Here is a 26,702-nt window from a genome sequence, read left to right on the forward strand (position 1 = left end):
ACTATTGAATTTCACTTGAAAAATATAACTGAAATTTATCTCAAAACTGAAAGGTTCGGGGTGGGCCAGGGTCGCACACCTAGGACATGAGGCCATAATGTACCAAAAGAGATTTTTATTTCAGGCACCTGGGTGCAGGTGGGCTGAGTCCGACAAAGGCATCAGCGGAGACTGAGGGGGGAGAGAGGTTTTTATTCATCCTTGCTGGCTGCAAGCCGTTCTGCTGCTGTAAGGGCCCGGCCCATCCTTGGCTCCTCCCGATGCCAGGTGGCTAGTGGTTACCTCGGCTATGTGGTGACCAAGGCTGCAAGCTTTCTTCAAGACATCTATCTGCTAAGCACAATAAGTTTTCTCTGCCCCGTTTTATTCTCTTCAACCCTTTCAAAAACCTAATCTTGAATTTCCATGTCATCTAGTTAAGGAAGAATACTACTTTATGAAATAGCTTTCTCTAATTTGTCCCGTTTAAAATGGGACAAAAATATAACTCAATAGAAATAATTTTGAAGGTTTTCCCTGTGCTTACTCACATTTTGTTGTCTCCATCCTGACGGATGTGAAGGTTTTTGAATGCCATTGAAACGGCTCTGGCCTTCGGAGATGTCATCCTAATTGAAAACCTCGAGGAAACGGTAGATCCGGTCCTTGACCCACTGCTGGGCAGGAACACGATTAGAAAAGGAAAGTAAGTATTGCTGAGTTTTTAGCATATATTTTGTGTTACGTATGAGTTTGATCCATCAGCTTCTGTGTCTTGGCCTCATAACCAGGCATAATCTATTGGATTCTTCTTGGTGATGTCTCTGACTTTTCGGGGAACCTACATTCCAAGACCAAAGCCACCTCAGTATGATCCAGACTTTGAGACTGTGTGTCTGCTGGATCAGATTCTTGCTGCCCAGTTCCTGACTTACGGACAAGAACTGCATTGCCACAAGTCTGCTCCTTTATGAATGTATACCAGTGTTCCTCTAACTTTAGTACTTTGCAAAACTACCTTTTTTGCCTGAATTGCAAATCCCTTATCTCCTTATTTACTAAATATTTTCTTTAAACCAATTTAAAATCCACTCACTATTTTTTTTTATCCTTAGCCTCATTGCAAGTAATAGCATCCACAAAATTATGGGTTTACGGTACTAGCTCTATTTTTGTTCTAATATACTTAAAATATAACCATTAAAAGAAAAAATTCATTAATGAATACCTAAAATCATCCCCAACATTTCACAGAGATGGACTACCAAAAAGTGAGATAGCCCTAGCCGGTTTGGCTCAGTGGATAGAGCATTGGCCTGCACACTGAAGGGTCCTGGGTTCGATTCCCATCAAGGGCATGTGCCTCGGTTGCAGGCTCCTCCCCAGCCCGGGCCCTGATCGGGGTGCGACATGCTGGAGGCCACCAATCGATGTGTTTCTCTCACATCGCTATTTCTCTCTGTCTTTCCCTCTCTCTCCCACTCTCTCTGAAAATCAATGGAAAAATATCCTTGGGTGAGGATTAAAAAAATACATTCAAAAAGTGGGAATACCCCCATGTGACATTCTAAATGCTGCCATTCCCCCCGGGCCACCCCACTCTCTAGGACATTCTCCCGGGGCAGTGACACCATTTCCAAGGACTCACCAGGTCGTTTTCTGTAAGTGTGTGAAAGGTCAGAGGTTGCAGTTAGGTCTCCAAGGCCCGCATGGCCTCAGGGGATGTCAGGAGGTCATAGCATCCCAAAGCTTTTTGTGCCTCTTCACTCAAGAACCAACATCCACTAGACTTACCTCACTGCATTCCTCCCTCCCTCCCCTCCCCTCTCCCTTCTTTACAGAAGAGTAATTTCAGAACTTCCCCAACCCCCTTCTTCTTTGACACCCACTCTCTCAAAGGTATCTGTCTCCTTTTTCATCACTAGATTATTCCTGTCAATTTTAAGTGGAAATAGGCCTGCTTAAAGGTGACTAACTTCTATTTTTTAAATAGACTCTAACCAATGAGTACAGGATATATTATACATCTCACCCAGTAAATCTATTTACAGTGACTGACAACTTATAATTGTTTAATAAACCAGAATTTACCCAGACTTACATTTAGAACAGTCTAATAAGCCACTTAACAAACTGCAACTCTAACATAAATATAATTGCAGCTGTGTCTGATGTGTTAAAAATATAGTGTAATATCTTGAATGTCACTAAAGTGAAATCCTTGTTATTAAGGTTCTGACTCTGATATGAAGACCTAACATTTTTTGTCAGTAAGATACATATTCTCTAGCTTTAACTTGGACTTCCAGTAACACAATTTAGGTGTAAGAAAGTCGGTGACAATCTTTCTCTGTCTCTCTCTCTCTCTCTCTCTCTCTTCCTGAATATGTATAATCTTTTAGGCTTTATAGAGTTGATCATGTCATTCCAGCATTTTTTAAAAGGTTAAAAGAATTTAAAATGATATGAAAGAATATTAAAAACTCTGATTATTGTATGCAGTTATTACCTTAACAGTCCTAGCTCCTAAACTCTTATGTGAGGAAACAAGCACTCGTATGAGGGTAAATTTCAGATCTGGAGCTTCAGTTTTTTCCACTTCCCTCTCCCATGCAGATGTTTTCAGAGTATCTTTATCCAGAGAATCTGAGTGCTAATGATGCTTACATATTCTACCAGCCACTGAATAAACCTCTCTGAGCACGGCTGTATGCCAGCCACTGTATAAACCATGATGAGGTATAGATCCTGCCATGGAAGAAGCTACATTTCCCCAGGGAAAGACAGACCTATACACAACAAAAGGAATACAGAGCCATTGGTGAGATGATCGCATGGCAGGGAGTTGTCGGCTCTATAGTGGAGACTTGGAAAGGCCACATTGTTTCCCAAAGTGTTGACACAGGTTCCTGTGCCCATCTGTAGTGCACAGGAGTGCGGAGTCTCTCAGGGAACTGAGGTAGGGACTTCCACCCTTCTCATGTTTTTTATAATACAAAAAGAAATCGTATTTAAGATCTATTAAATACTAGCCACCTTTTCCCAGGAGGAACTATTCCTACATCCTATTTTTCCCCTCTTTTATTTTTGAATGGAAAAAAAAATTACACTCAAAAATTTTAGACTAATTTTTTCATAAAAGCTTTAAAAGTACTTTGGAATAAAGTTTGATATTTAAGTGATTGTATCTTTCTTATCTGAAAAGAAATATGCGTAAACAAAACAAATGCTCTCTTGGTCCCTCATGTAACTCTTTAAAAAGAGACTCCCTTGCTAGTGTGCTCAGTGGTTAGAACGTCAGCCTGTGCACCTGAGAGTCACTGGTTCAATTCCCAGGCAAGGTTAAGTACCTGGGTCACAGCTCTGATCCCTGGCTCCAGTAGGTCCAGGCATGTGCGAGAGGCAACCGATCATGTGTCTCTCTCACCCCTCTCTCTCACCCCATGTTCTCCTTCCTCATTCCCTTTCACGCTCTCCAAAAATCAGTGGGAAAAATATCCTCAAGTGAGAATTAACAACGAGAGAGAGAGAGAGAGAGAGGAGCTTTATAAAATATTCACACATATGAAGGCTAGAAGGGGGTATTAGATTGGTAGAAATAGGAATTCTTATTCTTTTAATGCAACAGATAAAAGCTGAGAGAAAACAATTAAAAATAAAATTAACAGGAAAATGTTGAATTGCTTTGTCTGATAATAGAGATAGAAGCCCACTTGCAATGTTAAAAAAAGGAACAGAAAAAAATTGGATTTATCTGGATCACATCCCATACGAATCTACATGTTTGTAAATTGTCTAATAGGTGTTCCTGTTGTGATCTCCAATAGTGAACACTTTTCTTGATTTTTTTCTATGTTTCCCTTTGCATTGTAAAGACAGAACATTAGTGGAAACAAGAAAAAGAGGGGGAGACAAACCCTGGGGGTTGAAAGCTGGTGTGTGACCCAGAGTATCTTTATTGCATCATATTCCACAAATGCAGGTGGAGTAACACTGTAATACTCCTGAGAGCAGGCACCTCAGTAAGTTTCCGGCTATTAATAGTGTTTTTATTTATCTTAGTTCTGTTTGTTTGGGGGGTGATTTTGAAAAAACTAATGTTAGTTTATTCTTCCTAATAATGAATGTCGGAGAAGATGCTGTGATAGATATAGCATAGTCCAGAAGTTGAAGTTCATTAATAATTGGAATGTTGTGGAGTATGAAGTAATGAATACTAATTACTCCTTTCATGTCTGACAGCTCCCTGTGGACCAATACATCAGCCCCGACTTTAATTTGGTTCTAGTAATGGTTTCATCAATAGCACATTAAACCTGTGTTTGGGAAGATATACAGTTGAACCTGACCCACATAGTAGATGCCGCTGTCATAATGGCCACAGGCTGACAACAGCTGGGTAATTACAAATAATTAAATCCACCAAACTCCAGACAATCCTAATTTTAAGTAAAATATATCTTACAGCAGCAATCGACAGAAAACGTATCTGGGAAGATTTATCAACATGTACTTTTTTCCAAAGCAAATTTACTGGCTTCCCTATTAGAGAAGTTGCTGATGTGTGAAGCATCTTCATAAAATTATATCTCTGTAATCTTTCAGATCTCCCAAACATTATTGAAAGAATTTATAAACTTTAATTTTAGCTGGAGTCACCTTACTGCAACATGCATTTTGATTGGAAAATGTATATATGCTTCTGAGCATATAAATGTTTTTAAAGACATTTTGTACATTATTCTATATTTATTTTTACATAATTATTTTTTAGTAACAGTGTTTAAGAAGTATTCCCTAGGAAGAAACTTAAAACTAATAGAAATATTAACTGTGTGACATAAATTTTCTATTTTTATAGAAGTAATATCATGAAAGGGAGAACAGTATTTTATAGATATTTACTTTGTAATAACTAGGCTTCCTGAAAGTTGTGCTGAAACTAATACAAGGAAGTGTCTTAGTTTGAAGGATTTCAGTTGATTAAATATTATGTTGCTGCTTTTGGAGTTGATGCCATACGATTGTGTTATAGTAGATAGAGGCCCAGTGCATGAAATTCGTGCACAGGTCAAGTCCCTAGAGGCTGCCAGCTGCTGGCTGGGGCCTCCCTTCATACCCGCCTTGGCCTGGCGCTGTCCACTCACCTGTTCCACCATCCTGCCTCAGTCCTGTTCTCGTAGGGGCTCATGGGGCTGGCAGTACCTCCACTGCTGCCTGCTGCCAGCACCACATCGCTGATGCGCGGCATGTTCTGTGCCACCCCCTGGTGGTCAGCGCACATCTAACTTCCAATCAGTCGAACTCCCACTCGGGACAATTTGTATGTTAGCCTTTTATTATATAGGATTATAGACCTGTTTGAATGAGGTCTTCGGTGGGAGTTAAGGCAGAATCATGTTAAATTCTGTCCCACACTGTACTAGAATGTCTCTCTTGAGCTGGAAGCTTATGGTTTCAAGTAAACTCTGGCGTGATACAGTTCTCTCATGTCCCTGTGGCTAAGAATCTTTTTATTTTCAAGTTAGATTCATGCCTTCACAGAAGAGAATTCAGCATTCTAGGCTCTTCCAATTTCTAAATTCAAAATAAAGTTTAATTGCAGAAAAGACCAACAACCTTTCTGTTCCTAAGTTCAATCAAGATTTTTTTTTTTTTTTACTCAGGGTCTATGGATAGTGCATTCACACACTCACAGTTTTCTTGCTAATATTGTTTGTTTTTATCTGAAATTCAAAACCAAATAGGGCCACAGATTCAGAACCTTAGATTCTTTCCTTCAAAAACAATTTTTTTAAAGGGCAAACAAATATAAACGGAACCAGAATTTATTTTTCAGGGTACATTATAATATTTAAATATGGATATAGTGAAACATTATAATATATATGTTTTATGTGCTTTTTACATCTCAAAAAGGAAATCATCTGATTTTCTCTTTTGGCTTCTTTTTCTTTCCCTGTTCAGTGGTACCTAGGCTCTTGCAACATTAATCTTTTTTTTTTTTTAATTCTAATTGAAGTTCGCGTCTATCTTAGAAGGATGTGGTTGTTGTGTTAAGTGTGTGAAGAAGCAAGACAATGAACTCATGTCTATTCAGGACTTTTATTTCCACCTTTTCCTTGGAAGTCTCGCCAGCTGTGCGGCTTTCAGCAGAAACCAGGTTGGGCCGAGTGGAACAGCCCCTCCTGCCCAGGTTGCTAAGTAACACCTCTGCCCAGGTTGCTAAGTAACACCTCCCTTGCCTGATCCTTTTGGCTGCTCTCAGCCGGAGCTGTTGGAGCTCACAAGTCTCATCTAGAAGCTTTTAATTTTAAACAGCAGGGCGTGCAGGAAGGCTTTTAGGTGTCTGTTGAAAAGTTGTTTTTCCTTCTCCTAAGTGTTTCTTTCTTTCCAGCTAGTGGGACTATACTATTTATTTATCTTAAGACCCAGCTGCTATCTCTTTACTCTGACAGAACAGCTCTGATGAGGCCTGGAGAATGGAATTCCTCATATTCGAAGAACTTGTTAGCTGTCTGAATTGTCCATCTTAGAGACACTCTCTTGGGAAATTTCTCTCCAAACAGACTGCATTGGGAGAAAGGGTTTGCAAGTCTCCTTTTAAAAAGCTTCCTAGTGCAGCCACAGGTACAAGTCCTTATTCTAATGGCAGATGATGCTTTTCCAAGTTTGGTGTTAGATGGCGATGAGAAATGATGGTGTTCGCTCAGGTTCTGGTCACTAAAGACATTTATTTAACTTTTTATGATCCAAGACTGATAGCATTTTCAAAGTAGCTACCCTAAATCTTGAGAACAGTTCTAACAAAAGTAAGAGACACTTCCTTAGTTTCCAGATGATAATCTCAATTTTAGACAGTCATCTTGGTTATACTGGGACAATACTTCCTCTCTTTCTACTCAGAAATTCTGGCTTTCAGGTAAATCTGAAAACTGGGAGAAATGTATCCCAGGTTTATCAGAGAAATGCTGTGCACATTCACCAATAAATCACTTGCATGTGTTTTTCATGTCATTTGCATATCATTCCTTCTCAACAATAGTGACCTTTCGTGACCTGAAGAAATTAGGAATCTTTTCATCCCACGACACCTTTTGGCTGGATTTTGAATAAATTTTTGAAAGAACGTTGAATTTCCCAATATACCTGATTTTTATGCAAACCTGACATGGAAAACTGAATTTATAGTTAACCTGTGGATGATTGTCTTTATGACACAATAATTCATTCAGCTAAGGAGTGAGCATTTTGGCATACTTAAAATACCGCATTTTCTTTTCCTGAAAGCCAGGAGATAGAAAACTTTTATGTAAGTTGTGGTTTATTTTTATAACTTTATAAATTAAGTAATTCATTTTCTGAAAGTATCTACCAGAAATCGTAGCTCTTGGATTGGGGCTGGGCACCTTGATAATCAATGCTATTCTGCTTCATAAACAAGGACAGAATTCTTACCCAAAGATCAGCAGGGCCTGTGTCTTTAAATTCTTTTGTCTATTGGCCATTGATTGTTATGAGTTGATCATATTCTCTCAGTACCCTCTTGTGACTGATGGTCAGACAGGTCAACAGAGGTTAGGGTTACAAGCCGTCACCATCCAACAGAGCAAATGAACCTGCAGTCTGATGCAGTGAAATGAACTTTATACTAGGAGTCCAGACCCAGGCTCCAATCCCCATCCTGCCCTTAAGCTATCTGACCTTGGAGAAGTCATAAACTCATTGGGTTCATAAAAGGGAATCAGCTGAATGATCACTAGGGGATCTCCTTGCCTTAAAATGACAACCCTGGTAGGTGAAACAATGTGTTTTGACTCACCCTGCATCCTATCCAATTAAGCCATGGTGTTTGTACTGGGAAAAGACATTTTATTTCAGATTGTGTTCGTATAATTAGTCTCTCACCTCTAAGCCAGCGATTCTCAGCCAATGAGAAGTGGGCAGGAGGAGCTCTCTCTCTTGGAGGAATGTATGGACACCTTCTGGGAGCAACTCCCCTGCAGATTCAGATATCCCTTCACGTGCGCCCTGCCGGCCTTCCCCACCTCCCATGCACACACACACACTCTCACTGTGATACAGTGTCCTGTTCCTGGAGGGCATGGGGCTGGAAAGTGCAGAACTACTCATTTAGGAAAGGAGCCGCACTTCTACATTGTATGCTGCTCTTCACGCCTTGCTGTTGCTTCTCATTGAAGATTTAAGTTCAAGAGCTCATAGCTGCCTTCTTTGGTGTAGAAGTCCTGACCTCTGGATTCCTGTCTTTCACAGAAACAACACGAGGACTGTTGGCTTTCCCCACCCCTCTGGTTAACTCAGTCGCTGTTCAGATCCTTCAAGTCCTGAGAGAGCATTAGCCATCCATTTAATTTTCCCAGATCGGAGATTAACCAAAAAATTAACCTGGCAGCAGTGATAAAACCCACCGAGTCATTGTGTAGTTCTTGCCTTTCGTAGATCATAAATACCCCAGCTGAGGATTATTTACTATTCCTGGGAAATCTAAGCTTATAAAAGAAGGTTTCAGAGCAGAATGTAAAACCAATTTTACAAGCAGACATCCTTATCTCTTCCATCAGCCTAGCAGAGTCCTTCCAATTAACTCTCTCCTTACAGAGAAAACCCAGCAGATAGATTTCTGGTTCCCACACTGTGAATGCTTCAGGGCATATGTAGACACACAAAAGGGATTTAGAGAGCCCTGGAGTCCCCTCCGAGCCACCTTCTAGAGCTGTCTCGTTAAGTACATATTTAACCAGTTAATGGCTTTGTCACCTGCAAAATTGTCAACCTCATAATCCATGTTGGCCAGTCTCCTGTTTTGTGGTGTGTTTTTTCCTGAAAGCCTAGGGAGGGGGAAGCATGGTTGTGCATAGTGGCTGATGGGAAAAATTGTAGCTTGGTGATCCTGGGAAATCCTTGGAGATGAGCTGCCATTGCGTTGAGAGGAGATTACGCTGATGCCACTACCTGGTGTGACCCTCTGGAGTGGCACATGGCAAACAGCCTGTGCTGATAAGGCCTGTGAGCTAAGAATGGTTTGCTGCTGCTGTTTATCTTTGATTTCTTTTTTTAACTCTTTAAAAAATTATAGTCGACATACGATATTATATTAGTTTTAGGTGTGCAGCATAGTCATTAGACACTTCTATAACTTATGAAGAGCTAACAATTGTTTTAAAGGGTTGTCAATAACAAAGAATATATGGCAGAGACGCATGTGGCCCGCAAAGCCTAAAATAGTTCCCCTCTGGCCCAATCCAAGAGGGATTTCTGCCCTGAGGCCTGAACACCTATGACTTTCAGGAATGTTAGTTGTCTTGCTGGGGGCTTGTTTTGATTCTCTCATATTTACACATCCTCCACACAAATCTCAAAATTAGTTTGACTTCTTACTGCAGTTCCTAATCCTGCCACAATGAGCTATCCCCTTACAACAATAATGAAAATTCTAGACTTCATTTATTCAGTGTTCTTCATTTAAACTTAAATGTTTATTTGGGGGATTTTTTTGGCCTCTTTTTTAAATTGAATTTATTGGGGTGACACTGGTTAATAAAATTATATAGGCTTCAGGTATACACTTCTATAGCATTATCTGTATATTGTATGTTCACCACCCCAAGTCAAGTCTCCTTCCATCACCATTTATCCCCCCTCTACCTTCTACCTCCTCCCACCCCCTTTCCCTCTGGTAAGCACCAAACTGTTGTCTATGTCCATGAGGATTGTTTGTTTGTTTGTTTGTATTTTTTCCCTTCACCTTTTTCCCCCAGACCAGTGTAAAAATGTTTAAATTCTCTTTTCATCTGGGGATATGGATTAGTGATTAAAACAGGAAGTTTATGAAGTATGAACTCAAACCCGGTGAAAATTCCTGAGCAAATGAGGGGAAATTCAACCTGAAATTGTGAATGGTAGTGACATACCTGGCATTTCTGAGACACTTGCCAAGGGAGGAATGAATTGAAACTGAGATGGAGCAGTAATCAGAAGAGCACAGGCTGTGCACGGGGGTTGGTTGAGAGCGTGGGTGTTATTACTGTGGCAACGCATCAGCCTTGGTATTGCTTCGGTGTGAGAAGCCCAGGCAGTAACTACGCAAAACTTTCACTCTGAAGGTTCCCTTGAGAAGCCACTGGTGCCAAGCTTGGCATCTAGGCCAACAGTAATACGGTGGCTAGTGCCAGCAAAGGAAGATTTTCTCAAAGCTTACTTGACTTGTGAGATCTATTTTGGAAAACCTTGGAAAGGGAAACTCAAGTAATGGGAGAAATTGGATGATGTTCCCAATGTAGATATGGTTGGAAATGTCTTCAAAAAGAAGGTTAACTAAAAATGTGTTTTTATCCAATAAGACCATCCTGTGAGACAGCTCAATATGCTCAAAAGTCAAGCATGAGCCTCTGAGAAGCTATGATTGGCAGATGGATAAAATCTGAAAAGCTACAGTTAGCATGGCGGATTTCCTTCCAGACCGAGAAAGTCCAAATGGTAGTGGTTGACCTCTTAATAGGTGGTTCTCTTTTTTTTATTTTCGTTTTTGGCAACATCGTTACTGAGGCATAATTCACATCCATACAATATATCATTTAAAGTGAAGAACTCCTTGGTTCTTACTATATTCATAGCATTGGGCAGCCATTACCACAGTCAGTTTTAGAATTGAAATTCCTAAGCAATCAAACTTACTTTGACTTGCCTATTCTGGTTATTTCCTATTAGTAGAATCATATAATATGTGGTCTTCTGTGATGGGCTTCTTTCACTTGGCGTAATGTTTTCAAGGCTCATCCATGTTGTAGCATGTATCAATACTTTCTTTTTTATGGCTAAATAATATTCCATTGTTTAGATATACCACAGTTTATTCATCCATGGGACATTTGGGTTGTTTCTACCCTTTGGCTATTATGAATAATGCTGCTGTACCCATTTGTGTACAAATTCTATGTGGACATATGTTTTCCACTTTTTTGAGTCTCTACCTAGAAGTAGAATGGCTGAGCTAAATGATAACTCTATGTTAAAAATTCTGAGAAACTGCTAATACTGTTTTCCAAAGTGGAAAACATTCCCACCTGCAGTTGATGAGGGTTCTCGTTGCATTCCATCCTCTCCAACACGTGTTATTGCCGGCGGTTTTTACTAAAGCCATCTAGTAGGTATGTCATGGTACCTCACTGTGGCTTTGATTTGCATTTTCTTGATGATTAATGATGTTGAGCGTCTTATCAGGTATTTATTGGCCACTTGTATATTTTCTTAGGCAAAGGATCTGAATAGACATTTTTCCAATCTTCTAATTGGGCAGACCTTTGATCTGTCCCATTGTAGGTGTTTTGTACATATTTATTTATTTATTAACCAAGTAAATAAATGAACCCACAGGGGAATGGAGCCAGGTGACCAAGTCCCCACGATTCCCAGCCTCTGAGAAAGGGAAAAACCAGGCCCGCCCTCAGGGAGAGGCTGCATTCATTCAGTGTTTCGCTTGCAATCACAGCAGCCACCTCCATCCAGCTCAGGCTCCACCCAGAGCCTGTTCCAAGGCTGCAGGGTGTCATGGCAACGGAAGTGCCAATGCAGCCAGGCTTCAGGGAAGGTGGAACCTGGAAACCTGGGAGACCCAGAGCACGCCCCTTTGCTTTGCTCCTCCATCTGCATGTTGGTTGATCCTCCTCCTCTGGGAAACCAGGCATGTCTGTGCTGCTCGGTTCACCAGGAGGACAGACTGACTTCAACACAAGCGTCTAGGGTTCCAGTTCCAACTCTCCCTTCTCTCTGTCCCGAACCCCAGTCCCAGTGAAGGGCACTGTGATTGGAAGAGCGTGGATGAGGTGCCCGCCCCTGGTGCCCTTGGCCAGGGGAGCAGGGATACACAACAGAAGCCTGGTTGCAGGGGGCCCGTGCCTGCGCGAGATGGAGCAGGAGGAGGAGGAGCCGTGCATCCCACACGGAGGCTTCTTCACCTTCGTCCTTGACCCAGTGCCAAAGTATTGGAAGGCAATTTGAAGTATACATGCATGTTTCATATATGTAAATTTTGAATATACCTGTACACAGATGTATACAAACGCGTACATACTCATTTTTCCCTTAAAGACTAGCAATGTTTAATACAAGGTTAATCACAGTGATTATAGTAATAGAAGCTAACATTTTTGTTGTAGGTCCTTTCTGTGATTTATTGTATTTAATTGTGAGGCGAATACTGCTATTACTGCCGTTTTGCGTATGAGGAAACGTAAGTACATAGAGGTTCAGTGAATAATTCCTATTCTTTTTTTTTTTACTTTAGGGAAACAGAGTAGCTGAAAAACCCTGAACCGCCTGGTCCTAAGGCCCCGATACATGGCCAGTGTGCAGGGTTGGAATGATACTTTGATATCCGTCCAGGTCCCAGGGATGCTCCTGAATGTCCGTTCTGTCCCCTTTAGGTATATCAGGATTGGAGACAAAGAGTGTGAATTTCACGAGAACTTCCGTCTCCTCCTTCACACAAAACTGGCCAATCCTCACTATAAGCCAGAATTGCAAGCTCAGACAACCCTGCTCAACTTCACTGTCACAGAAGACAGTCTGGAAGCCCAGCTGCTGGCAGAGGTGGTCAGTATCGAAAGGCCAGATTTGGAGAAACTTAAGGTAAAAAATATGAAATCATCCACCAACACTTATTCAGCACCTGCTTTGCACAAATTACACTGCCGGACACACGCGTGTTAGGCTGGAGCCCTGCCCTCCAGGATCTTACAACCTAATGGAGAAAAAAGAGGGTATGTGCGAACAGTAGCAGAAATTGAGGGGGACCTCTGATGAAGGAGGCAGTTAGGGTTGTGCCCAGGGAGGAGGAGGGCTGGCTCCAGGTCTAGTTTGCTGCCGGTGACTGGGACAGGCAGAGGCATGCGAGTCTTGGGAAGCAGAGGCCTGTGCTGCTGCGGGCACGTGCCTTTGCAGTTGGGTGATCATAGCCGATTCAGCCAGGGCCAAAGAGCGAAAAGGGGAGTAAAGGAGTAAGGTTGGAAAATTTAAGGGGCTTGCCCTGGCCGGTGTGCTCAGTGGTTAGAGCATTGGCCCTAGCACTGAAGGGTCACAAGTTTGATTCCTGGTTAAGGGCACATACCTCGGTTTGGGACTTGCTCCCCACCCCCGGCCAGGGCATGTGCGAGAGGCAACTAGTCGATGTATTTCTCTCACATCGATGTTTCTCCCTCTCTTTCTCACTCTCCCTCCCTTCCACTCTGTCTGAAAAACAATGGGAAAAAAAAATATCCTTAGGTGAGGATTAATACCTCCCCCCCCCCCCCGACAAAAAAAAAATAAAGAAAAAACTTAAGAGACTTATCTTTGGTTATGACTAACATTTAAAGGAAAATTTATGGCTTTAAGTGCACTGATGAGAGAGAAATAATTAAATTCAGTGTCGAATACAGACAACAAGAAAACCAGAGTGAGATCATAAACATAGGAAGAAGGCCGTTGTAGAGTTAGGTAATAGCAACAGAGACTGTTTGGCCTAAAAGCCAAGAGTATTTCCCATCCGACCCTTTTTGGAGAAAGCTGCTACTCCTGGTATATAAACCATTGGTTCTCCAATGGTGGTTCCTGAAACAGCAGCGCCGGTTCGTGGTGCCAAGCGATGATGACAAATGTTCACACTCTGGGCCCTGGAGCGCAACCCCTTCTGACGCTTTTCGCAAGAATCGTTAAGCATTGTTATCGGCGTGTTGTAATGTGAAGTGTGTTTCATTCTAAAGGAGTCCATGAAGTGGATGAGTAAGGAAACTCTGCTTAAAAACGAGAATTTAACCCCCATTTCTTCTGCTTCTCCCGTAGCTGTTCCTGACGAAGCGCCAGAACGATGGTAAGATAGAGCTGACGGCCCTGGAGGGCGACCTCCTGCTGCGCCTGTCAGCGGCCGAGGGCGGCTTCCTGGGCGACACCCAGCTGGTGGCGAGGCTGGAGGCCACGAAGGCGACGGCCGCCGAGATAGAGCATCAGGTGGGAGGCCGAGGGCACAGGAGGGCTTGTTGCAGCGCTCTGCTTGCACAGACAGGCGGGGGGGAGAGTGTAATCCTATGTGGTAGTTTCTCAAAGGGGACTGACGATCCTCCGATCAACTGCCCTAAAAATGGGCTTCGTGGGGCCCAGCTTGTGCTGCTCCTCATTCCACGGAGACCCAGGCGTTCGGATCAGACTCCTTCAGGCTGTTATTTGGTGGTGGTGGTTTTTAGTGTTTATTTTTTGTTGTGGTTTGTTTTGTTTTGTTGTGAATCCTCACCTGAGGATATTTTTCCATTGCTGTTTAGAGAGAGTAGAAGAGAGAGGGAGAGACAGAGGGAAACATCGATGTAAGAGAGACACATGGATTGGTTGACTCCTGCACACACCCCGACCAGGGCCGGGGAACCTGCAGCCGAGGTCCAAGCCCCTTGACCAGAATCGAACCCGGGACCCTTGAGTCCACGGGCCGGCGCTCTATCCACTGAGCTGAACTGGCGAGGGCCTGTGATTGGTTCTGTGTGACCAAATTTGAAGAACACGGGGCCTGCAGGCGAAGAGGACTAAAATCTGAAAAGGTCTCATTTAGAATCTCGCCCTGGCAAATTGCCCTCATCCAGTCTCACCACGGGGGCTCCTACTCTGTTGTCCATTTTAGAGAAATACTTAGAGCTGAAGTTTTGTGTCCAGGCCAGCAGGGCTGGGAGGCTGAGCCAGAGAAGGTCTCCTGCTGTTCTCAGATGCCTCGCTCACACTGGGAAAATGACATGTCCTGAAAGCCCAGAAGGTTTCTCATTGAGTGCACTTCCCACGGTTCTCCAGCTTGTGTCCCCGGGTGCTTTATGCGTGGTGTGCACTGTGGATTTTCACAAGTAACCACTAACCCTTAAAACTCCAGTGTTGCAAAATCAGAGGAACCCTTATTCGCTTTCTGGAATATCCCTCATTACTCAGCAACCTGCTAATTACCCAGCGGAGGCTGTGTCGCCACACATCCAATATGTTTGCCTTAATTTAAGCAAGGAAATGGAATTCCAGATGGCTCTCCTTTTTACTTAAAAGGAATTCTAGGGGGCTCCCGAGATGGTAAAGATTAGAGCAATTAAGTAAATTAGGTCTTAGCTTTCAAATTAACTTCTAATTGTCTCTTAAAATGCCTCTCCCTATCTTCTTAATATATTGCCATATAGGGGACTTCCCTCTCTGCTCTAGATTTTCTTTATTTCCTTTTATACACAGATATGATGGATCGAGTCTATTAAAAAAGTTTTGGGAAATACTGCATCATATAGAGCTATACGGCCGGCAGTGGTCCTGGCTAAAAGAAATAGATATTTGAGCCTTGAATAAAAGCCAGTATGTTGACTGAGAGTGGCTTCTTTTAATTATCTCTCTGAATGTACCCAGAGGCTAGTACATAACGATAAGCTAAATGGAAATATATGAGCATATGGATGCTCTGGTGCAAAGTCAAAACTAGACAGTCACCTGAGTCTTCGTATAAAGGCTTTTTAGTAAGCCTGGCTATTAGATATATTATTGACCTTGGCTGCTTTTATATACCTTGTTGACTAATAAAGTTATTGGCATTGAATTGGCCCAGCAGACTTGTAAGAGCTCTCCCTGGGAGGTGATATACCTGGGTTATTAACCCCTGAAAGAGAGAGGGGGGAGCAGAAAGGTGACATTACTTGGGATAAATTCTGTAGCTCCGAAACCATCGAGTTTGTTCAACCTGTAATCAAAACAACTAGCATTATATCCCTTCTCCCTGGAAATGCCTATGAAAAAATTATTTTAAATTTTTATTATTTTAAATATTTTAATATTCATAGTAAATATAAAATCCAAATTGTTTTAATATGAATTTTATGATTTTGAACAGCAAGCACAAAGGTGCTATATATAACATTTTAAAAATATATATATTTTTATTGATTTCAGAGAGGAAGGGAGAGAGAAACATCAGTGATGAGAGGGAATCATTGATTAGCTGCCTCCTGTACATCCCCCACTGGGGATCGAGCCCACAACCCGGGCATGTGCCCTTGACTGGAATTGAACCCAAGGCCGAAGCTCTATCTACTGAGCCAAATGAGCAAGGGCTATTATCTCTTTTGATACGAATAATTTCTCCTTTCAGATATGTCCCTTCCATCACTTGGATAAGAATAGAGAATGTGAACAGTTAAGTTACTAATGTTGTTTGCTCTCACCATAGGTGATTGAAGCTAAAGAAAATGAAAAGAAAATCAACGAGGCCCGAGAATGTTACCGACCAGTGGCCGCGAGAGCAGCTCTTCTTTATTTTGTCATTAACGACCTCAGAAAAATCAACCCCATCTATCAGTTCTCCTTGAAGGTAATGCTGAATAGGTGAAGGAAAAGACTTAGCTTCAGGAACTTGTTTCTGGAAGTTCAGAATTTATTTTTCAGCGATCAGTGCACCCAGTAAAGAGTCATGAGGGTCTAGCTAACAAAGAAAAAAGCCAAAACATCCTCATGCTCTTACTTTCATTTATAATTTTCAATAAGACTGAGTTAATTAAACTATGCAACCTTATAACTGTTTCTGTTCTTAAACAGAGTCTCAAGGAGTTTAATGTATATAAGTAAGAAATATTTCCCTGAAGCTTCTCTACTTTCTCTGTGAAATGTAGGTCTATTTAAAGAGATCTCCCGTATTATTTTGGTATTGAGGGAGAAAGAATGAGAACAGCAATATATTAAGCCACTAGTACATGCAAGGCACTTTCCTACTTTAGTTCATTCTTATGCCTGAAACATCTCAATATGGTACACTATTTTACCCCTATTAAAAGAAGAAAATTAACATTTTCAGATTCTGAATAAATTGCCCAAGATTGCACAGTTCATACTTAAAGAGCCAGAATTTGAATCTGTGATTCCACAGCCTATGCTCTACTTTGCACTGTTCTGCCTCTGGGCAGTATTCATTCATTCTTCAATCAATTTTTAAACAGGTAGTTATTGATATCAGTCATCATGCCAGATGCTGTGATGGTCACTGAATATGCAGTTATTTTATTTAAAAAAACAACAACACAGATATGAGAGAAGATACATGGGGGTCAGTGTGTGTGTAAAAGTGATAAATACTATGAGAGGGAACAGTAGGGATGGTGGGACTGTGTCATTGGGGGCTCAGGGAAGGCCTCTCGGAGGAGGTAACATTAGAACTGATTCCTGAAGCATAAATAGGATTTAGCCATGTGAAGAGTGGAGAAAATAAGGATGTGTAAGCCATGAAAGAGTTTGGGATTCCAGGTAGTGAATGAATCTATGTGGGTGGAGGGTAATGAGTGAGTGAGAAGATGACAAGCTGGAGTCGGGAGAGGTGAGAAGGTCTAGAACAGCGGTTCTCAACCTGTGGGTCGCGACCCCTTTGGGGGTCGAACGACCCTTTCACAGGGGTCGCCTAAGACCATCGGAAAACATATATAATTACATATTGTTTTTGTGATTAATCACTATGCTTTAATTATGTTCAATTTGTAACAATGAAATTGGGGGTCACCACAACATGAGGAACTGTATTAAAGGGTCGCGGCATTAGGAAGGTTGAGAACCACTGCTCTAGATCATCTGAGGCCCCTGGCCCTGAAGGGGATTTTGGATTCTAGTCTGTGTGCCAAGATAAGCCAGTGAAAGGCTGTAAGCAGAAGGCTGATCTGACAAAAGACTCAGAAGTGGATAGAATTGTGGTATGATTTGAAGCCAGGATAATCAGTTCTTGGAGATGGATTGAATATGGGCAACAAAGAAGAGGAAAAGAATCAAGAATAACTAGCAGGGTCTAGTCGTATGGGACTGAGAAGCAGTGGGATTAGGTTTTGGAACAGTCACAGAGTATAAGGGGAACAATAAAACTGAATCAGTAGTGTCAGCCCAGGATATCCAAATACCAGAACTAAGCTAAGGCATTATGAGAAAAGAAAAGGACCGAGCTGCCCCCTTCATGAACATTGTTGCAAAACTGCTCAAGGAGAGAGTGGCAAATTGAATCCAGCCACATATAGAAAACACAGTATATTATGCCCAAGTGGAATTTGTGCCAGGAATGTAAGTTGGTTAAATATTCAAAGATCACACAGTGTAATGCTTCATATTACTACAATAAAAGAGAAAAACCATATGATCGTTTCAATGAATGTAGACAAAGAACTTGACAAATTTTAACACCTGGTTAAAAAAAAAAAAGGAAAAACACACTGAGCAAACTAGGAGTAGATAGTACCTTCTCAGTGTGACAAAGGGCATCTGTAAAAATCTACAGCTAATATCAGTATAACTCAGTGTTAAAAAAAATTGAATGCTTTCCCCTAAGATCAGAACAGGACAAGGATATCTCCTCTCAACACTCTGTTCAACACTGCCTGGGAGGTTATAGCTAATGCAATAGCACATTAAAAGGCACGGAGATTTTTAAAAAGAAGAAAAACTGTCTTCTTTTTTCCCACAGATGACCTGATTGTGTGTGTAGAATATCACAAGAAATCTACAAAAACACTCCTAGGACTAAGAATTGAGTTTTTAGCAAGATTGTAGGGTATAAAATCAATATAGAACAATCTGTTGTATTTCTATATATGAGGAACAAGGAAAATAATAACTCAATGCTATTTATAATAGCTTTCAAAACTATGAAACTTTTAGGGAAAATTTTAACAAAACAAATACAAGATCTGTATACTGAAAGCAACTAAACATCCTTGAGAAAATTTCAAAAAGCCTAGGTAAATGGAGAGGGAGATCATGATTTAGGTTTAGAACACTCAGTATTATTAGGATGTCTCTTCAGATTGATGTATAAATTCAATTCAGTCTCAATCAAAATCCCACAAAGCTTTTTTTAAGCTGATTCTAAAATTTGCGCAGAAGTGCAAAGGATTTTTTAAAAATATATTTTATTGAGTTTTTACAGAGAGGAAGGGAGAGGGATAGAGAGTTGGAAACATCGATGAGAGAGAAACATCGATCAGCTGCCTCCTGCACACCTCCCACTGGGGATGTGCCCACAACCAAGGTACATGCCCTTGACCGGAATCGAACCCGGGACCCTTCAGTCCACAGGCCAACGCTCTATCCACTGAGCCAAACCAGTCAGGGCATGGATTTAAAATAACTAAATAATTTTTAAAAAAACAACAAAGATGGAGACAAAATACATGATTTAAGATTTATTACAAACCTTCTCTAATTAGCCTAAAGTAAAATACATAGATTAATGGAACAGAATAGATAGTCAAAAAGTAGACCCACAAATGTATGGTCAACTGATTTTTCAGTGATGCCAAGACACTTCAAAGAGGAAGGAATAATTTTTTATAACAAATGGTGCTGAGACAACTGAATATCAACATTGAATAAAATGAACCTCAACCATTGCATCACACTATACACAAAATTAACTCCAAATGAATAAGCTATAAAATTTCTAGGAAATCAAAATAAGAGAAAGTCTTTGGGCTTTGGGTTAAGCAAAGATTTCTTAAGAAAGAAAAAAATTGCCCTAGCTGGTTTTGCTCAATGGATAGAGCATCAGCCTGCGGACTGAAGGGTGCCAAGTTTGATTCCGGTCAAGGGCACATGCCTGGGTTGTGGGCATGATCCCCAGTAGGGGGCATGCAGGAGGCAACCAATCAATGATTCTCTGTCATCATTGATGTTTCTATCTCTCCCTCTTCCTTCCTCTCTAAAATCAATAAAAAATATATTTTTTTAAAAAAAGAAAGAAAAAATTGATAAATGGAAACTTATCACGTTAAAAAAAAGTATGGTTTTCTAAAGACATTATTAAGAAAATGAAAAGGCAAGCCACAGACTACTAAAAACTATCTCCAATACATACATACATCTAACAGAATTTATAGCATAATATATATAAAGAATGTGTGCAGCTCAATAAGACAACCAACTCAATTAAACAAATAGATGAAAAGTTTGGACAGACATACCCTCTACTAAAACATATGACTTGCCCATACACAGATTTTTTAAATGCTCAACAATTATCAGAAAAACGCCAGGAGGATGGTGCAGTGTAGTTGTGTAGGGAGGAGATACAGGTAGATTTTATGGAATGATGCTAATAATAGTAATGACAGAAAATTATCATGTAATTTTCATAAAAATCCTGTCCTGTTGTCTCTCCCCATGGATACCTTTAAACTGTATTGGCCTGTGTGTCGGGGGCTAGCGAGGCATCCAGGCGCCAGTTACCACCCTTTAACAGTCACTTTCCACTCCCCAGGCTTTCAGTGTGCTGTTCCACAGAGCCATGGAGCAGGCTGACAGGGTGGGGGACACGCAGGGGCGCATCTCGGTCCTCGTGGAGAGCATCACCCACGCTGTCTTCCTCCACACCAGCCGGGCGCTGTTCGAGAAGGACAAGCTCACCTTCCTGTCCCAGATGGCTTTCCAGGTGAGCAAATCAGAACCAAAGTCGCCTGTTTCTGTGGATGATGTACTTTATTTCTGAAGGGAAGCATAGACAGCCGTGTTTTTGGAAGCCCTTGAATTCATATTTCAATTAAAAAAAAAATATTTTCATGCATGTTACCACCCATAATGTATTATGAAAATACCTAGAATTCAAAAATAGTCTAAAATTGGAGTATTTGAGCTGTTTATCTTTGTAATGTTTTCATGTGGAAATTAGGAATATTTTCATCAGAGGTCCCCCAAAATGTCCTATGGACTTCTTGTCAATTCTGTAATCAGAATGTCCAAAGTGTGTTTCAGTTCCCAGTGTGATTCTCACAGTGTCTTGGGTGAAAGTCCTACACCAGTACTAACTTATAGAAATAGCTCTACCCTCTGTTGAGTAACTCAGTCCATTGTCATCGCAAGCTTTCTCAATTTGTAAAACAAATTTTAAGACGTTTGATCTAATAGCAAAAGACTTAACTATGAAAGCATATTTCACATATGTTACTTAGAGGCATAAAATTGGAATTAACCATCCTTCCTAATTATTTGCTGTTAGATTTCTGATCAAGGTTTTGAGATCATGGGCACAACTTATTCCTTATTTCAATTATAGAACAGATATATATCTGTAAGAATTTTTGGAAGACTTGATTCTGCTATTTAATCATGTCTATTAAGCAGTCACTGCTTCCTGTGTCGTGATTTTGATGCGTAAACCAAATGACTCTCTTCAATTTTGTGTATTCTCAAGATTTTGTTGAGAAAGGAAGAGATAGACCCTGTTGAATTGGATTTCCTGCTTCGATTCACAGTTGAACACACTTACCTGAGTCCTGTCGACTTTCTAACTACTCAGTCATGGAGTGCCATTAAGGTATGTTAGGAACATGGGTTTTCAAATCTCAGTACTCTCAAATGTAGAAATGTAGTTTTAAAAATCTAAGTGCCACTTCAGTTGTAGAAATATGCCGTACAATGTAATTGATCTTTATATTACTAAATTGAGTATTTTATTGCTATTTTTAAAAATTTATTTTTCATTTATTGTTGGCACACAATATTATATTTGTTTCAGGGGTACAACTAAAGTGACTGATTTCTTATTGGAAGTAAAGGAACCTTTGACCATTTAATGGGCAGAAAAGTTGTTAATGAATATGTATAGTCTTTATGACCTTTGAAAAAAGTCAAGAAATATAAATGAATAATTTTTAATCTGCCTGGCGCTACTTTCTTTATTTTATAATTAGGTGCTTATTCTCAGACTCGGGAATTCCTTTAAGATGCTCATCATATGCTAAGCTTGGCCCCACCCTTTTTTTCTAAGAAAAGGAACCATTTCTATGCATTGAAGACTTATTTTTATGGTATATTTAGATCTTTAGTTTTTAAGAAACAAAATGTTAAATTCCAATTTATTTAGAATCATACTTCAGAAGTATAAATTCAATTGGGTATTGGTCAGGGTCTCAGCAGAAAACAGATGGCACATTCAAAGGGGAGATTAAAAAAAGTTTAACAAAGGGTAGAGTATATTTTCATAGTAAAGGAGGGAGACATAGAGAATCAACCAGGAATGGAGATGGCAAAAGGAAGGAAAAGGAGCAGTTACTAAAATGACTGAGAAATAAAGTGATGGGAGAGAGCCAGCCTGCAGGAGCTATGGCATTGGGTAGAGGAGCATGCCCAGCTGGGTCACTTCAGAGGCAGAGCTGGTGAGAAATACACTGACCTCTCTCTTCCCCAGTCCTCTAGTCCCTTGCCATTGCCTCCTATTGGACAAATCCAACCAGGCCAGAGAACCAGGGAGCTTCGTCCAAGAGACTCTTAGAGATCACCTCTTAGCAGGGCAGAAAAGGGCGCAGGGTAAATCCGGAGAGGAAATAAAGACTGTCCAGCACAACTTGTTTACAGGATTCGATGCAGGCACAAGTTTCTATCTCAAAGGCTCGAGATAAACTATTCCTGTCTGTTCCCCTATTGTGTTACAGGCAGTAGCCCTTATGGAAGAATTTCGAGGCATAGACAGAGACGTGGAAGGATCTGCCAAGCAGTGGAGGAAGTGGGTAGAATCCGAGTGTCCGGAAAAAGAAAAGTTACCGCAAGAATGGAAGAAGAAAAGTTTAATACAGAAGCTGATTATCTTGAGAGCAGTGCGCCCTGACAGGATGACCTATGCGCTCAGGTGGGGTAGTCAGCATCTTCGGAAACGCAAGTTAACCGGGAGGAAACAGTCTTCAGGGGCTGGGAGAATCTGCCGGAGGCATTTTCGGTCCATACTGATGAGAAGCGATTCTGCTGAAATGTTGATATTGTGCTCACTCCTATTGTTAAAATTTGCTCAACACGATTCAGGACATCCTTCCTGAAAAGCTTGATTCTGAAATCTGCAGGGGAGACAGGGAGAGAATGGGAATATTTTGGGAAGAGAGGTGGGTGTCAGCAGCGTGCAGAGGCCAGGGAAATGCGTGATCCAAGTGTTAATTTCCATTGACTTTATTCTCTGGTGGCATTTTGGCTCCAAAGATTTTGCATGTCAAATAAAAATGAATTCCTTTCAAAGAGACACTCAGAGTCCCATAACTTTGCAGCCAGCACGATTTAAAAGCAGAAAGCCCTGTCTACATCTTGGTCCAAGCGTCCTTTTTCTCTGCCGTTTTGGCTTCCGAGGGGTAATATGCTGCTTTGTTCACACACGTTGCGTTCTAATTTGAATTCACCGGCCAGAGTTCACAACGGCCTTCCCTGCTCCTCCTCCTTTAGTGGTATTCACGCGCCTGTGTTTCCCCTCCGCTTTGTCTAGTTCAGCCGGTTTTCCCTGTGCGGCCTCTGCTGCCGAGCCCGCCTTTACAAGTGAATTCTGCTCAGTGCTACTTACTTTCTGCTAAATCGGGTGCTGCTGGAACATAATCCCTGCTTAATGGAGCTTCCCTGTGTGAGAAACACCCCAAAAAGCATTTGTATATTCATGAGAAGCCCAGCAGGCTGGAAAATTGCACTGTGGCAAATCTAATGAGCTGTTAATAAGTAATGGGGGGTCTGGCAGGGGACTGGGAAGGGGATACAAAGCTATAGACAGGCAGCTGATGGTACTGAGGGGTGGCCTCAGCAGCCCCCCAAAATAGAATGTAGGCTTCTGGTTTTCAGAGCTTCGCAAGCAGAAAGGGATCCCCCTGGCAATTCTGCATGAGTCCAGTTGGACTCGTATTGTCATTCTAGCACAACATTCCATGGGAAGAACATGTTTGCTTTCTTCCTGTGCCTGTGGTTTAAGCTCATCCAAGTTGTGACACTTTGCAAGGTCAAAAGCAAGCACGGGTCATGCATTTTGCATTGTTTTTTATAGGAATTTCGTGGAGGAAAAACTGGGTGCCAGGTATGTGGAGAGGACCAGGTTGGACTTAGTGAAAGCCCTTGAGGAGAGCAGCCCAGGCACGCCGGTGTTCTTCATCCTGTCTCCGGGGGTCGATGCCCTCAAAGACCTCGAGGTCCTTGGTGAGTGGCCAGGCGGCCTGCTGGCCCGCCAGGCGGCCTGCTGGCCCGCCCGCCGGCCTTTCTTCCCCTGCCCACCCTTCCTTTCGATGGTCAGTTATCTCATTTTCTTTGATTTTTTTTTTCCCATTTGCTGGAGATTGAGCATTTGGAAAACGTCAGACTAATCACACTGTAGAGTCTGAAGAAATGTTCAAATGGCACATTCCTCTGGTTAGCATAATGCAAGTTTCTTTCATACTATTTTCCACCTTTTGACTATGTGAGGGCCCGAGGGCAATTTTCTCCATGCTCATGTACTCTGGTGCCCCCTACGACTAAATAATGGTCATTAGAGCAAGTCTATTCGATTGTGCGAGGCGCCGTGGCTTTATGCTCTGGATTACTATTCCCCGCGGCCTGTGCCGAGAATACCAGGTTAATAGAGCCGTGACCTGGCTGTGCTCAATTCAAGTGCGGCCTCACCAGGTGAGAGGCTCCTTCCTGCATTTACCCAGCGAGCCGGTCCCTTCAAAACACGATGTGATCTCTGCCACATGTTGCTCCTTTTTATGAGGGAATTGCTTTGCTACTCCTGCTAGAGTTTATAAAGCTCAGTAACAATGCTCGCCCTCTATCAAAATGTCAAAAGCTTTCTTACCATAAAACCAGAGGCACCGGTTTTCCACGGGCCTGGGGTGCCTGTGAGGAGGCAGCCGTGGAGAGCTCCGGAGGCTGCCTGTTGAAAACTCAGAGGTTTAGTTTGGGTCCTGCAGGAAAGGGACCTGGAAGGGAGCCGCGGTGCCCACGCACGGACGCTGGAGCACCGCATTCCAGGCTCTACTCGCCTCCTGACTCACTTTCCTGCCCCGTGTTGTGTCCTCCCACAGGCCACAGACTGGGGTTTACCATGGACTCGGGGAAATTCCACAACGTGTCTCTAGGGCAAGGTCAGGAGGCAGTGGCGGAAATGGCGCTGGAGACGGCCTCCCAAGCAGGACACTGGGTCATCCTCCAAGTGAGTGCCCCGTTCTCGTGGAAAACACCGGATCTGAACACAGGGAGCTGCCCAGCCACCGGGAACGATCCTTCCTCGCGTTCATGGTGGTGTGGGGAGTCCAGTGGGTTCCCTCAGCATTAGTGACCCCTCCAAAGGTGCCTAGGGGCTCTGCTGACACGGATGGCTATCATCTTTTGAGGGATTTTCTAGGCATTGTGCCTTAAAATGAAAAATAGCAGAAGGAGGCCCTGGCCGGTTTGGCTCAGTAAGTAAGAGTGTCGGCCCTCAGACTGAAGGGTCAAGAGTTCAATTCCCAGCCAAGGACACAGACCTCTGTTGCAGGTTTGACCCCTCGTCCCCGTTGGGGCATGTATGGGAGGCAACCAGTCGATGTGTCTAGACACATCAATGTTTCTCTCTCTCTCTCCTTCCCTCTCCTCCCTCCCTTCTACTCTCTCTATAAAGACCAATGGAAAAAATATCCTCAGGTGAGGATTAAAAAAATTTTTATATCTATATCTGTGGATATAGATATAGATATAGATATATAGATATAGAGATAGATATAGAGATAGAGATAGAGATAGAGATAGAGATAGAGATAGAGATAGAGATAGAGATATAGACACATACACTAGAGGGAGCCCTAGCATCCTCCTGACTCAGAGATACCTGGGACACTCCAGCAGAGCTTGAGGACACACAGGCTTGTATAGATTGCCAACAGCCCTGTCATAATTTCTCTCATTTGCATCTTGCTTTAAAGTTTATAAATTTTCTCATACAACTCTGCCCCTAACTAGTTGTGTAACGTTCTCTCCACACAGAATAATTAGAGAGGAGACAATCCAGGCTTGGCTATCCCAGTTCCTAGAGGATTCTAGTATCTCTTTAATTTACAGTTAAAAGAGAAGCAACGAGACTTTGAAGAAAGAGACTAACAACGTGGAAACTTATTATGTTGTTTGTTATTTACAGTAAATTATATCAGTGTAGGGGTATGGTATGTATGCATGCACATATTAATAAGTTCTTAACCAAACTCTATAATGTTCACTTATTATCAGACATAGCCCTTCTAGGGATACTCAGCAATTTATCAAAAGCCCACATTCTAGAGAAAACTATTACAAAGGAGCAGGCTGGCAGCTATCTTATCTCAGATCCACACCAGATGGTTTGTGAATTAACATAATGGGTTTAAAAATTTTTTTATTGATTTCAGAGAGGAAGGGAGAGGAAGAGAGAATCATTGATCGGCTGCCTCCTGCAGTTGCCCCACTGGAGATCGAGCCTGCAACCCAGGCATATACCCTGACCAGGAATCAAACTGTCACTTCTTAGTTCATAGGTGGACGCTCAACCCCTGAGCCACTGTGCCGGGCAACATAATGGGTTTTCAATATCATTTATCATGGGCAAAAGTGGGTGGTTCTCAATATATGTGGATTGGCTGAGAAGTTCACAGGCCTTGCTGCCCTTGGACAAGCAGGCGCAAGAATCTCACCAGCCCCAGAGCCAGCGTCCTGAAGGATGGTCCCCAGGCTGGATCCCCAAGTGTGCCTGTGTCCACTGCAGGCTCACTTGGAGGTATTCTGGCCCCTGACTCCCATGTCACGGCCTAGAATATGTTTACATGTGTTCCGAGTAGACTTTTCAAGTAAGGGATCGTTGTAGTCCATAAGATATAAAATTAGGACATGCGGGGTGGGCAATGGTAGGTTTACAGTTGTAATACATATAATGCAATAATGCATAAGTAATACAAGAATAAACACTATTTCACATACTCACA

General features: G+C 42.0%; 1 protein-coding gene across 1 annotated transcript in view; it reads left to right on the plus strand.

Annotated features, from left to right (window-relative positions):
- DNAH11 (dynein axonemal heavy chain 11) overlaps nt 1-26,702 on the plus strand; it is a 195,230-nt gene that overhangs the window by 147,475 nt on the left and 21,053 nt on the right. Inside the window, exons 63-71 of the mRNA XM_081102597.1 lie at nt 563-685; nt 12,423-12,627; nt 13,819-13,983; nt 16,205-16,345; nt 20,258-20,428; nt 21,188-21,310; nt 22,428-22,621; nt 23,783-23,931; nt 24,798-24,925. Of these exons, the coding sequence (XP_080958723.1) occupies nt 563-685; nt 12,423-12,627; nt 13,819-13,983; nt 16,205-16,345; nt 20,258-20,428; nt 21,188-21,310; nt 22,428-22,621; nt 23,783-23,931; nt 24,798-24,925 (1,399 nt within the window). The remainder of the gene's footprint in view (nt 1-562; nt 686-12,422; nt 12,628-13,818; nt 13,984-16,204; nt 16,346-20,257; nt 20,429-21,187; nt 21,311-22,427; nt 22,622-23,782; nt 23,932-24,797; nt 24,926-26,702) is intronic.

The sequence above is a fragment of the Myotis nattereri genome (assembly GCF_964212035.1).
Source record: "Myotis nattereri genome assembly, chromosome: 11".
Lineage (NCBI taxonomy): Eukaryota > Metazoa > Chordata > Mammalia > Chiroptera > Vespertilionidae > Myotis > Myotis nattereri.